Source organism: Gigantopelta aegis, chromosome 12, assembly GCF_016097555.1.
Source record: "Gigantopelta aegis isolate Gae_Host chromosome 12, Gae_host_genome, whole genome shotgun sequence".
Taxonomy (NCBI): domain Eukaryota; kingdom Metazoa; phylum Mollusca; class Gastropoda; order Neomphalida; family Peltospiridae; genus Gigantopelta; species Gigantopelta aegis.
Window position 1 is genome coordinate 27,963,046 of NC_054710.1, and position 13,777 is coordinate 27,976,822.

Consider the following 13,777-nt stretch of genomic DNA (forward strand, 5'->3'; position numbering starts at 1 on the left):
AATGGTTTCGAAGACACTTCATCTTTTTTTTCTCCTTTTTGTTTGTTATTGCAACAACAATCGGTGTCTCTGGTTTGCATTATGGTGGTAATTGTTTTCTTGTTTAGCGTTATTGTTATATTGTAGGAATGACAATGACGCTCGTGTGGTTGTTTTGTGCATTTGCCTTGATGGTTGGAGGGATATTGGGATTTGACCACACAGACGTAAGTATAATAATAAATATGTGTATAGAACCAAATCTACCCCATGGCTGACAAACTGTGCTTTTCCTCGTCCCTAACAGTGCACCCAATGCACCATGTGTGTGTGTGTGTGTATGTGTGTGTGTGCGTGTGTCTGTGTGTGTGTGAGAGAGAGAGAGAGAAAGAGAGAGAGAGAGAGAGAGAGAGAGAGAGAGAGAGAGAGAGAGAAATATATAGTGCCCAAATTCATCTCAATGAAATATGTTATAATAAGCCTTGAATTGTGTTGCATTATATCAGATGTTTTCTCTTTTATAGTGGCGTTTCGTAACAACCAGTTACAAAGGAGAGAAGGTCAATGGGGTCGTAGGTCTCAATCGGCGCAGTATGTTGATGATACCCGATCCAGTGGATAAAGCAAGCAAATGCAACCGAAGAACAATTAACCAGCACGACTTTGAGAAGGTAAGCTATTCTTCCAACTGGAGTTTTCCAAGTTTTCGGCTTAATAATGGGCGTCCGCCATTATCTGCAGATGCCAATTAACGAGCTGTCAAAGAACAAAATGGATGAAGCGCGAGTAAAAAAAATCGACATAATATTAAGTTTTGAATTTTCAATGTTTTGAGGCCCGATTCCACTTAAGCGTTTCATGCGTCTTGAAACGACAATTAAACATGCGGCGTTTAACGCTCTGGTGAACGTTTTCTATCCTGGCGGTAAACGAGGACGGGAAGCGTTCCCTGTCCATCAGTCTTGTTAAACTTTATTTTAAGCTGGTACCAATTACAGGAATCCCATTAGCTGAGCAAAAAGGAATGTCGAGTGAAGTGCTCGAAAAAATATCTTTACTCTGTGGTGGCAAAGCGTTTGTTCGGTGTTGTTGTTGTTGTATGTTTGTTTATTTGTGTTTGTTTTTGTTGTTTTTATTTGTTTTGTTTTGTTTTATTTTTTTATTTTTATTTTTATTATTAGTTTTTTTTTTTTTACGCCACCCCATTGATGGAAACCTTTCCATTGTAGCTCCAGCATGACGTAAAACCGTTAATATGTTTCCATTTTAGTGTTTCACCTCGCATATTTCGCGTCGGTAAAATGCTTCGACTGCTGATATGGATTTACAATGAAAAGGTGTACACTATAGCGTCAAACCAACAACAACAACAATAACTACAACAACAACAACAACAATAACTACAACAACAACAACAACAATAATAATAACAACAACAACAACAACAACAATAACTACAACAACAACAACACACACAAAAGCTCTGCCTCGAAAGGATCATTTCGAAGCGTTTCACGTGGCCTATTTTCTTGTTTTTGCATGCCCCGTGTATCCAGGGACGGGACGTAGCCTAGTGGTACAACGTTCGGTGAGGGACAAATCTATATTAATTCGCCTTTCAATTAGGGCAGAGTGAGCAGTGCATAATACTAACATATGGGGAGGTCTGAACCCTTCCCCGCCGTCACCTATGATTCAGCTAAATATTGTAAGTTTGTTTTAGCGCTTGGTAGCCATGAAGGATCCAGTAACACGGGAATGTCTGGTGAAGCCACTCGGGAAGAAGGAGACCTATGCATACACGAAGAAGGCCCTGGACAGTGGGGTGAGTGTTACCGACTCGCCGAAATTAAAGGCGCAGACCCGTAAAAGGGAACACTAAGTTTATTTAATTTACAAACCTGTAACTCATTTGGATAAAGTTACAATTGAGTGAAAGAAGAGTCTGTGACCTTAAAACAGGAAATATCCTTAAACATAGACTACAACTCGAATCAATAAACCGCTATTTCTCAGACGGACGTGCGTTTTTAAAAACATGAAAAGGGTAAAACAAAATTATAAGAAACTCCAGGATAACCAGAAACACTTCAGTTCTACGGAAATGGATAATCTAAAGAATAAAATATAAGTAATGTTTTATATCAGTGACCATAAATGACTCTAATAGTGAAAATATGCTGTAGTGTTTAAACACTACGGTCTGCCCCTTTAACAGCGAAGTAGATATCGGCCGTTGCCCTGTTTCGGTGAGGGACCTGTATCAGAGGTTGCGTCGTTTGTACGCAACAGTACATATATTTGAAGATGTATGACGTAGTTGACCGTTGCATGGGGAAAGTATAAACAAATGTTTGTAACATTCACAGAAATGTTCGTAATAAAATTATGTTAAAATGAGCAAAGAAAGCAAGGTTGAATTTAACCCACTCATAAACACGCCACATTTCTTAATATTTTTTTTCTATGATTTTGAAAGACTGTAATTTGAAAGAAAACTTAATTTTAAAAACAATTTTTTTCTCTTCTCACCTGTACGGCTATATCGTTATTGAAGTCATATGCTTGTCACACTGTCTGCCGGCAAAACTCTCTTTACAGATACTTGCCAAAAATATATGGTCCTTATATGCTTTAACATAAACATCTTTCTGAATATCTGTTTATATATTTATTAAAACTCAGAATGCAGCTTATATTATTAACCAAACTATCTTACCATTATTCATTTGTTCAACTTATAACACAAATGCAAGACATCCGATTTGTTATATTCCCTTTCCTAAAATGTTATCTGTTAACATTGCTTCCTGGAGACTCCATTTTGTAATTTGCTTTAAAAAAAAGTTAAATAATTTCTTTATAAATTACTGTAAGTACATGGTTTGTTGAACAACATACATGTGTTGATAAAACATTGCACAGTTTTGTGTTGGAAAGCTTTTTTGTGTTGGCAATACCACTAAACATTTCACTCACTGAAATAGGTTACATAGTTGACAATATGTTCTGCTGGTGCATGCTAAAGTTTTTGACGCACGTGCTACAAAGGTGTCACTATACAGATGTCATCTGCCATTGGAATCCATGTTAAATTGCCAAACTTCAAATGGAGATTGCCAATAGAACGGGTTCTCATTGGCACTAACAACATACACCATTGCGAACATACATTATATAAGCATTTATTTTTACTTAAAAATTGAGAACATTTCCGTCTCCGGTTTTTGCTATATGACCGCATCTGGCTGTAGTACTGGTCCGAACAGGTGGTTCACTAACTTATTCACTCCGGCTGTCTCTTCCACTATACACCCATGTCCCAAGTAGAATACTATGCTATATATTCACAATACAATAAAAAATGTTTGTCACTATGGTTGTACATTCCAAAACATTCATTATGCACAAACTCATAGACTTTAAGGTGAATTTGGATATTGACCGTGTGACCTTGAACTTTGACATTCTACAACGAGGAACTCAATGTTAGACACTCAGATCAATTTATATGTTACATATAATAATAATAATACATGTAATAATAATAATAATAATAATAATAAATAAATAAATAAATAAAATAAAAACATTGACATGTTTTCAGTATTTACCCAAAGAGGGCACCCATAAGCTTGGCTAAAAAAACAAATTGATGAAATGACCTCTTATAAGGATGCTACACTAGTCCATTCTCATTTTGGCTTGCTAAACTTATATTTCAGGGATAAATTTATATTTCGGGGATGTTTTACATTAAGGTAACACTACACAGATGTCATCTGCCATTGAAATCCATGTTAAATTGCCAAATTTCAAATGAAGATTGCCAACAGAACGGGTTCTCGTTGGCACTAACAACATACACCTCGTGAAATAATGTTCACTTGTTACTCACTAAAGCTCGTGTCAAGTGAAAATTATTTCACTCTGGAACTAAATTTGATAATAACTGGTAACTCGTTTATTATTCTCTATCTATTGGTAGAGCTCTCGCATAAGGTGCGCGGCTAGGGCCGTTTTGATGACTGAAATTACATATTAAAGATATTTTTCTGTTTAGAGTTGGTGAATTTGAATTGTTTAAAATATGTTTATGTTTATGTTATTTGTTATAATAATAATAATAATAATAATAATAACACACGTCGATCTTAACAACAACAACAAACTCAAAGCGAACAAAAACACCGCAACGAATTAGATTCCTTGAATGTTATGAACCAGCCGTCACCCAGCTACCCCTCCCCCCACCCATACCCATTTTTTTTCTGTTTCTGTTTTGTTTTTTGTTTTGTTTTTCCCCTAAATATTGTTTGTATAGTCTCCTCAAGTACGGTAAACAACATTACATACGTATAGCGTTAATTCTCTGAGTAATAACTTCCATTGTTTTCCATTCGATGAAGAGTGAATTTGTCCAGACGTTGGAGCATTGGGATGTCCCGAAGAATCCACTGGCAAAAGATAAAGTGAAGAGAAAGATTGGATCTTTCTTGGATGACTTCTGTAGCGACTCCAATGTTTTCTTGCTGAAATCACTTAAGCGAGGTATCAAATCCAATTCAAGACGTTGCCTTATGAAAAAGAGGGAGAGGGAAGAGTGTGGAGAGAGAGAGAGAGAGAGAGAGAGAGAGAGAGAGAGAGAGAGAGAGAGAGAGAGAGAGAGAGAGAGAGAGAGAGATATGGGGGGAGTAGTATTTATATATATATATATATATATATATATATATATATATATATATATATATATATATGCATATATTAATCATCCAAACAAGGCAAAACCCAATGATTTAATTTTATATCATCGACAACATCAAGTCCTGTAATCATTATTATAAACATGATGATTGTATTTTCAGCTAAGAAGGTAGTGAAACGTAGCTGGTGTGTTCTTTGTCTTTGGTGTCAAAATAAAGGCTAAAAAGGCTCATTATGCACTCATGGTGAGTAACCTTCTAAATATATTCGTGCAATTATCTTTTTAATACAAAGTGACATAATTTCGTTATTTATGATCGTATCACAGTCAAATTGGACATGAGTATGTGACAATGTTCTTGCTATGGACTGACGGCAGTGGAGGCGTTTTTGTCAACAAGCAACGTCGCACGAGAGCGCTGAAATCAGTACCTTGTGTGGCCATCAGCAGCAATCACTGCGCGACATCTCCTTGGCATAGACTGAACGAGTCTCTGAATCCGGTCACGTGGAATCCTAGCCCATTCTTCCTGCAGTGCATGTGACAGTTGCCGAAGCGTCTGAGGCTCCGAGTCACGCTGATGTCCACGTCTGTCCAGTTCGTCCCATAGATGTTCAATGGGGTTGAGATCTGGCGATCTTGATGGCCATAGCAGCACATTAATGTTCTCATTCTGTAGAAAGCCCATTGAATGGGGTTGAGATCTGGCGACCTTGATGGCCATGGCAGCACATTAATGTTCTCATTCTGTAGAAAACCCATCGTTACACGTGCCGTATGCGGCCTGACATTGTCCTGCTGAAAGAGTTCTCTCTGTCGATCCAAAATGGGAAGCATGTGATGGCGAAGAAGTTCATCCCGGTAGCGTACACTTGTCAGGTTGCCTTGTACGAACACAAGTTCACTTCTGCCGGTGTATGAGATAGCTCCACACATCGTGACACTCCCTCCACCGAATCTGTCAACTTGGGCGACGCAGTTGCTGGCAAAACGTTCATTGCGGCGTCTGTAAACACGTCGTCGTCCATCACGTCACTGTAGAAGGAAACGTCACTCGTCGCTGAAACATACTCACCGCCAGTTTCCCCAGTTCCACCCCTGTACATTCGTGCACCAGCAAACACGTAAATGTCGACGTTGACATCGCAGGACGGGGCCAACATACGGCCTCCTAGCCCGTAAACCAGCAAGTGACGCAAGTGTAGAACCCGGATGTAGCGATCTTGTGCTGCAGTTGTTGTGCGACGTCTTCCACTTCTGGGCAGGTCTTCAGCTGATTGAAACTGCTGGTACCTGTCCCAGAGACGTGAAATGGTGCTCTGATGGACGTCCATGTGGCGTGCGACTGCTGACTGCGATTCACCTAACTGGAGGCGGCCTATTGCAATGATTCGATTCGGCAGGTTTAGTCTTGGCATCTTGCAACTCGTCTACGTCGAAATGGAAATGAGGCATCATTGCGAGCATTGCAGCTTTAAATACCCATCACTACCCCAATTTTTTCCCCGATTTTCACGTGCATTCGCCACAATCTGACCCAAACAAAGTAAAGTTTGTTTTATTTAACGACGCCACTAGAGCACATTGATTTTTTGTCTTATCATCAGCTATTGGACGTCAAACATATGGTCATTCTGACACTGGGTTTTTTATAGAGGAAACCTGCTGTCGCCACATATGCTAGTCTTTTACGACAGGCAGCAAGGTATCTTTTATTTGCGCTTCCCACAGGCAGGATAGCACAAACCATGGCCTTTGTTCAACCAGTTATGGATCACTGGTCGGTGCAAGTAGTTTATACCTACCCCTTGAGCCTTGCGGAGCACTCACTCAGGGTTTGGAATCGGTATCTGGATTAAAACTCCCATGCCTCGACTGGGATCCGAACCCAGTACCTTCCAGCCTGTAGGCCGATGGGCTAACCACGACGCCACCGAGGCCGGTAAATCTGACCATTTCACGCAGATTTCCTGCAATTGTCGCACAACGTGCCACAACATGAGTTAAATTTGTTTTAGGGTGCATTTGGGCATGCTGTCCCATTCCAGGACCATTAACAAACATAGTCATTCAGCAACATTGTACAAAAAAACCCCGATATTTTGTAAAATCAAACACTTTTCTTCTTTCCCTATCACCTATGCGTTTCTTTGTTGACAGAGTATATATTTGAAGGGACATAATCCAGATTTGGGCAACCGTGGCAGTAAAACGTCGCTGTGCGTCAATTATTTTTGAAAAAAAAATGTTAGATAAGTGTTTAGATTTATTATTTTAAAAGATGTTTTTCAATACACTTTTGTTGTTTTTGGGGGTGTTTTTTTTAAATAATAATCAAGGCCAATATCCAAAATGAGGCAGTACTTTAGCCGTTCCGACGTGTCTATTTTACTAAAATATTATGCTAAGCTAAATCAAGCAGTGTCCAGCCTTGGATTAGATGACAACAATGCTTTGTTACTGAACAGCCTTCTCTATATACATGTATATGCATGTAAAAAGAATATAATATTATAGGAACTATTTAAAACTAACCATTATCCTGACTACTATCAAGAATGGACCTTCAGTGTATCGCCAAAACGTCTTCGAGACGAGTGCTATTAATCACATATTGATACTCAAGGATTCCAAACATATACTTGAAAATATCCAATCGTAATCCAGACCAAAGTCCACCAGTGTTAAAATATTCGATATTTAAACACAGTACACAACGAATCCTCGCGAAAAACGTAAGGAAATCTCCACTCCTTAATTAAAGCGGCATTTGTTACTAAAGAGACATTCCTGAGTTTGCTTCATTTTTTAAGATGTTATCGACTAACAAAAACCTTTCAACAATTGTAATTACGTATCAAATATATTGTTTGCATACAATATTAGAGGCTGTATATTAAACGTGTTTCTGATCGCTCTATTATTTGTACTATGTTAAATTTCATTTTATTTCCTAAATTCTTTTTTTTCGTACGTACGAAATTATTTGAAGACAAAATCCAGTTTGGGCTTCTTACAAATATTAAGACGACCAGAAACACATTGAATATACAGAGACTGATATTCTAAAGAAGAAATAATATTTAATATGTAAGTTTAATCACAGAAATATTCTATTAGTCAGAAACATCTTACAATGCAGCAAACTCAGGAATGTCTCTTTAAATCAGGTGAACAGGGATACAAATATATATATATATATAACTATCTTCAATGGAACTGGACAACTTGTTAAAGACTGGAAAGGAATCAAGACAAAAGTACACTGAGGCAGACGTAAGTCAAAAAGCTGGACTTCCTTATTGGTAAAATACATTTCTCATTTTGGGATATGACATACAGACAGGAAGTAGGTATTCCCATGGGCTCCAACTCTGCTTCACTACTCGCCGATTTGTTTCTCTATGCATATGAATGAGATTGTCTAACTAATCTGGCTAAATCAACACAAAGGAGTCTGGCGAAAACGTTTAATTTCACGTTTCGATATATGGATGCTCTTATATCATATCATAATGGTATTATATATTACTTGCCATTGACTTACACTGCAGAATTAGAGATAACGGAAACAACAGCAGAATAAAATGTGTTTCACACCTTTATTTATACGAAGAGATTCGGAAGGATGTTTGTCTTCATACAGCTGTATTATAATAGGGATGACTTCAGCTTTCCAATAGTAAATTTTCGTTTCTTGGCGAGCAATATTACTTTTGCTCAAGATTTTGGTTCCTATATTTCGCAACTTCTGAGATACCTTTAGGCTTAGGTCATGCTCATCATATGCCGATTTTAAAGGCCGTCATTGCGTTCTGGGACAGAATTGTTCGATCAGGCTTATAACACCCAAGAACTGAAAGCCTAACAAAACTTCTATGGTGGACACTCGACGACAAGTTCTCGATATGACGCATCACTGACAAAAATTATGTCTGATACAATACCCTATCTGGACCTTGCACATGCCCTTTCATGTCGCTGTTTTGTTGGGGGTTTTTTGTTGTTGTTTTGGTTTGTTTTGTTTTGTTTTGTTTTTTTGTGTGGGGTTTTTTTGTGTGGGTTTTTTTTTTTTTTTTTTCGGGGTGTGGGGGTGTGTGTGTGTGTGTGTGTTGTTAAGTACATTTTAACTACATACTTGATAGCTGTATTTTTCTCGTTACATTCCAGTGCACCATAACTAATCAAAGGCCGTAGTGTGTGCTTTCCTGTCTGTGGGAAAATGCATATAAAAAATTCCTTACTACTAATGGAAAAATGTAGCGGGTTTCCTTCCTAAAACTATATATCAAAATTACTAAATAGTTGACATCTAACAGCTGATAATTAATAAATCAGTGTACTCTAGTGGTGTCGTTAAACAAAGAGACTTTAACGTTTTCTGTTTTTCTAGTTTTTTCAGAACCAACAGCAATGTGGTGCTCTGGAATTTGCTAATAGGAGTCATACAAGCGGAGCATAGTAAATATTTAAAAATCCTAATGCTTGTAGTGTTTTAGCATAATGATGTGCAATAAAAAATATTTCAAAATCGACAACGAATCACTTCATTCTTTTTAATTAAAGATAACTCTGAGTGAGTTGGGAAATGCAATTCACACCGAAATTGCGTCATCATACGTTAACTGTCGGAACCGCGTTTGTATAACTCAGACTGTTAATTCCGACACCTGCGTTCAATTTATTTGTCACCGAGTCTGGACTCAATACGTTTTTTTGTTTTTTTGTTACCCAACGGTTACTCATAACAGGGAAAATATAGTCCATATTTTCTCGGTGAGAAATATTCTGCAGTGGTGTAACGTACAATATTATCGGACGAGTTGACGCTTACAACCTAATTATCTTGTCAGGACTAAATATGACGTCATCACGATTTGGCAAACACAAACTAACGTCATGTTGTTTAAAGAGTTTGCGTTTATGACTGTTTTCAGTGTTAAATTTATAACAAAATGTAATTTTAATTCAATTCATTATATATATATATTTTTTTTTTTTTTTTTTTTTTTTTTTTTTTTTTTTTTTTTGTATTATTATTTATTTATTTTTTTTATTATCCTTTTTTTTTTAGTGGGACCCTAGCGGCTTCCTGGGGGGTGGTAGCAGAATAACGATAACTTGTGTTTTGAAAAAAAAGAAGCATTATGTCGTATTAGGAACATCATGATAACCAGAAACACTTCGGTTGAACGGAAATGGATAATCTAAACAATAAAATATAAGTAATGTTTGATTTCAGTGATCATAAATGGCTCCAATAGTGAAAAATATACCTTAGTGTTTAAAACCTAGGATATGTCCCTTTAAGCATCAGTCACATGTACACGATTTTTGCCCCGAATGCCAACGACTTGATGAGTCGGGGTCATTCTTGGATATGCGTAGTGAGACCCAAGCGGCTTCCTAGTCATTCTTCAGTATTCTTGGAACGGCGGGATAGGCACCCGACAGTTTTGATCATTTTCAAGATTGTCGGGAGTATTCTTGGAATGTTTTAATTCGTGATGCATTCGTAAAGCAGTCGTGAGTGAATCGTGCATATCCGTAGGTGCACCGATAGTCGGGGGGGGGGGGGGGGGGGGGGGGTGGTAATCATGGGACTTGGGAAATTAAATCTTGGCTGATGGGCAGGCCTTTATATGCGAGTCTTGCACACGTCGGAGTAAACCGGGAGGCAGTCGTGAGGAGTCTTAGTACAGTCGTGAGGAGTCTTAGTGCAGTCGTGCGGAGTCTTAACACAGTCGTGAGGAGTCTTAGTACAGTCGCGAGGAGTCTTAGTACAGTCGTGAGGAGCCTTAACACAGTCGTGAGGAGTCTTAACACAGTCGTGAGGAGTCTTAGTACAGTCGTGAGGAGTCTTAGTACAGTCGTGAGGAGTCTTTATACAGTCGTTAGGAGTCTTAACACAGTCGTTAGGAGTCTTAACACAGTCGTGAGGAGTCTTAGTACAGTCGTGAGGAGTCTGTATACAGTCGTTAGGAGTCTAAACAGTCGTGAGGAGTCTTAACACAGTCGTTAGGAGTCTTAACACAGTCGTGAGGAGTCTTAGTACAGTCGTGAGGAGTCTGTATACAGTCGTTAGGAGTCTAAACAGTCGTGAGGAGTCTTAACACAGTCGTGAGGAGTCTTAGTACAGTCGTGAGGAGTCTTAGTACAGTCGTGAGGAATCTTAGTACAGTCGTGAGGAGTCTTAGTACAGTTGTGAGGAGTCTTAGTACAGTCGTGAGGAGTCTTAACACAGTCGTGAGGAGTCTTTATACAGTCGTTATGAGTCGTAGTACAGTCGTGAGGAGTCTTAGTACAGTCGTGAGGAGTCTTAACACATTCGTGAGGAATCTTAGTACAGTCGTGAGGAGTCTTTATACAGTCGTGAGGAGTCTTTGTACAGTCGTGAGGAGTCTGAACACAATCGTGAGGAATCTTAGTGCAGTCCTGATGAGTCTTAATACAATCGTGAGGAATCTTAGTACAGTCGTGAGGAGTCTTAATACAGTCGTGAGGAGTCTTAACACAGTCATGAGGAGTCTTAGTACAGTCGTGAGGAGTCTTAGTACAGTCGCGCGGAGTCTTAACACAGTCGTGAGGAGTCTTAGTACAGTCGTGAGGAGTCTTAGTGCAGTCGTGAGGAGTCTTTATACAGTCGTTAGGAGTCTTAGTACAGTCGTGAGGAGTCTTAGTACAGTCGTGAGGAGTCCTATTGCAGTCGTGAGGAGTCTTAAAACAGTCGTGAGGAGTCTTAGTGCAGTCGTGAGGAGTCTTAACACAGTCGTGAGGAGTCTTAGTGCAGTCGTGAGGAGTCTTTATACAGTCGTTAGGAGTCTAAACACAGTCGTGAGGAGTCGTAGTACAGTCGTGAGGAGTCTTAGTACAGTCGTGAGGAGTCTTAGTACAGTCGTGAGGTGTCTTAACACAGTCGTGAGGAATCTTAGTACAGTCGTGAGGAGTCTTAGTACAGCAGTGAGGAGTCTTAACACAGTCGTGAGGAGTCTTAATACAGTCGTGAGGAGTCTTAACACAGTCGTGAGGAGTCTTAACACAGTCATGAGGAATCTTAGTACAGTCGTGAGGAGTCTTAGTACAGTCGTGAGGAGTCTTAGTACAGTCGTGAGGAATCTTAACACAGTCGTGAAGAGTCTTAACACAGTCGTGAGGAGTCTTAGTACAGCCGTGAGGAGTCTTAACGCAGTCGTGAGGAGTCTTAGTACAGTCGTGAGGAGTCTTAACACAGTCGTGAAAAGTCTTAGTACAGTAGTGAGGAGTCTTAACACAGTCGTGAGGAGTCTTAACACAGTCGTGAGGAGTCTTAGTGCAGTCGTGAGGTGTCTTAACACAGTCGTGAGGAGTCTTAGTACAGTCGTGAGGAGTCTTAGTTCAGTCGTGAGGTGTCTTAACACAGTCGTGAGGAGTCTCAGTGCAGTCGTAGTAATTCGTGGCGTATTCCGGATAAATCGTGATGGGTCATACTGTATTCGTCAAGGTACCATAGTGGAGGCGTACTACGTCGTAGCAGTTCGTAATGAATCGGCTTCAAGAACGTAGTGCAATCTCAGTATTAATTTGTAGCAACCGTGAGTAATAGAGAGGTAGTGAATGAAGCCGATTCATGCCGATTTTGACTACAATTCAGGCGCAACCGTGGGTTTTACCGCGGCGAGCTTCAGTAACACTAAGATCACCTAAAGTGCGTAACTACTCTATGCACTGAAGGTGATCGTAGCGCTAAGATCGCTTCGTAGAACGTGGCCCAAACTGGGAATGTGTGTTATAGATACTCGTCTTAATAGGGCTTTGACATGCGGCAATAATTGGAACGAGATTTGTGACTTGCGATCAAAAAAAACCCATCTATATACGAACAGAAATAATGTTTTTCACACTACCCAAGCATAGCTTATTTGGCGCACATAGCATCATTCAGAAATGAATGATATACTACGCTAGCATTAGAAAATATTTAATAAAATCGTCACCGGGCGGCTGTAAGATTAATGTAATTTCGTTTTGATTATATATCAAATAGAATGAATGAATGAATGAAAGACTGTTTAACGACACCCCAGCACGAAAAATACATTGGCTATTGGGTGTCAAACTATGGTAATGCAAATAAATAAAGTGATGATCAGCATCAATATAAAAATTCAAGACTTAAACAAAAACAGTGTAAAGAACTGTGCACAAACACAAATATCACAGAATTTTACGGATACTGAATTTTACTCAAAACTTCAATTTTGTGCTGTATTGGCCATTCTCAAACAGAATGTTACACCCCTGCACCACGGTGAGGTTACAGCAATATATATCAAATAGTGACAGCATTTTTGTATTATAAAAAGTATTGTTTTATTAATCCTATAATCTTCATGGGTATTACTACCTTTTAGTTTAGATACATTTAATGAACAATTAGTTATGTTTAGTTTTGTTATTACATTGTTTACTTTATTATGTGTGGAATACTATTTGATGTGTAATAGGCTATAAGGGAGTTTAGTGTGGGTTTGTTTGTGTGGGTTTTTAAAAATGTTGTTTGTTTGTAGTTTTTGGGTGTGTGTTGTGTATGGAGGGTGGGGGGGGGGGGGGTGTGTCATAATATGTATTTGGTTACCAAAATAAACTTTGCATGTGACACTTTGCTGATGCAGAATGCTTATGATTGTAAATTAATTTCATTAAAAATGTTACGGATATTTTTCATTTGCTTTGTTTGTTTGTTTTGTTTAGCGACACCACTAGAGCACATTGATTTATTGATCATAGGCTATTGGATGTCAGATATTTGGTAATTTTTACATATAGAGAGGAAACCCGCTACATTTTTCCATTAATAGCAAGGGATATTTTATATGCACTATCCCACATACAGGATAACACATACCACGGCCTTTAATACACCAATCGTGGTGCACTTGCTGGGTCGCTAAATAACCCAATTGGCCCACCGACAGGGATCGAAAGAAAGAAATGTTTTATTTAACGACGCACTATATTCACATTATATTTACGGTTATATGGCGTCAGACATATGGTTAAGGACCACACAGATATAGAGAGAGGAAACCCGCTGTCACCACTTCATGGGCTACT

At 38.8% G+C, this 13,777-nt stretch overlaps 2 protein-coding genes across 3 annotated transcripts in view; one reads left to right on the top strand and one right to left on the bottom strand.

Moving 5' to 3' along the window:
- The first annotated feature begins 88 nt into the window (after positions 1–88).
- LOC121385778 lies at positions 89–9,210 on the top strand. Of its 2 annotated transcripts, none has more exons than XM_041516557.1 (6): positions 89–206; positions 504–650; positions 1,703–1,804; positions 4,389–4,530; positions 4,845–4,928; positions 9,078–9,210. In XM_041516557.1, the coding sequence occupies exons 1-5, from the start codon at positions 129–131 to the stop codon at positions 4,904–4,906; spliced, it is 531 nt and encodes a 176-aa protein (XP_041372491.1). In that variant the 5' UTR covers positions 89–128; the 3' UTR covers positions 4,907–4,928; positions 9,078–9,210. The 2 variants fall into 2 exon arrangements, with proteins under 2 accessions (XP_041372491.1, XP_041372492.1); XM_041516558.1 differs by having other exon boundaries at positions 9,087–9,210.
- Positions 9,211–10,322: 1,112 nt separating this feature from the next.
- The window catches only part of LOC121385944 (SUMO-interacting motif-containing protein 1-like), a 13,292-nt gene continuing 9,837 nt past the window's right edge, over positions 10,323–13,777 (bottom strand). Inside the window, exons 2-4 of the mRNA XM_041516738.1 lie at positions 11,597–12,010; positions 10,799–11,506; positions 10,323–10,670 (exon numbers count right to left, since the gene is read on the bottom strand). Coding sequence (XP_041372672.1) covers positions 10,323–10,670; positions 10,799–11,506; positions 11,597–12,010 — 1,470 coding nt within the window. The remainder of the gene's footprint in view (positions 10,671–10,798; positions 11,507–11,596; positions 12,011–13,777) is intronic.

Bases quoted from the DNA above. Each gene is read 5' to 3' on its own strand.
- LOC121385778 (XM_041516557.1), top strand. From the start codon at position 129: ATGACAATGACGCTCGTGTGGTTGTTTTGTGCATTTGCCTTGATGGTT. The intron at 207-503 runs GTAAGTATAATA...TCTCTTTTATAG, and splicing joins TGGGATTTGACCACACAGAC to TGGCGTTTCGTAACAACCAG. The intron at 4,531-4,844 runs GTATCAAATCCA...TTGTATTTTCAG, and splicing joins GCTGAAATCACTTAAGCGAG to CTAAGAAGGTAGTGAAACGT.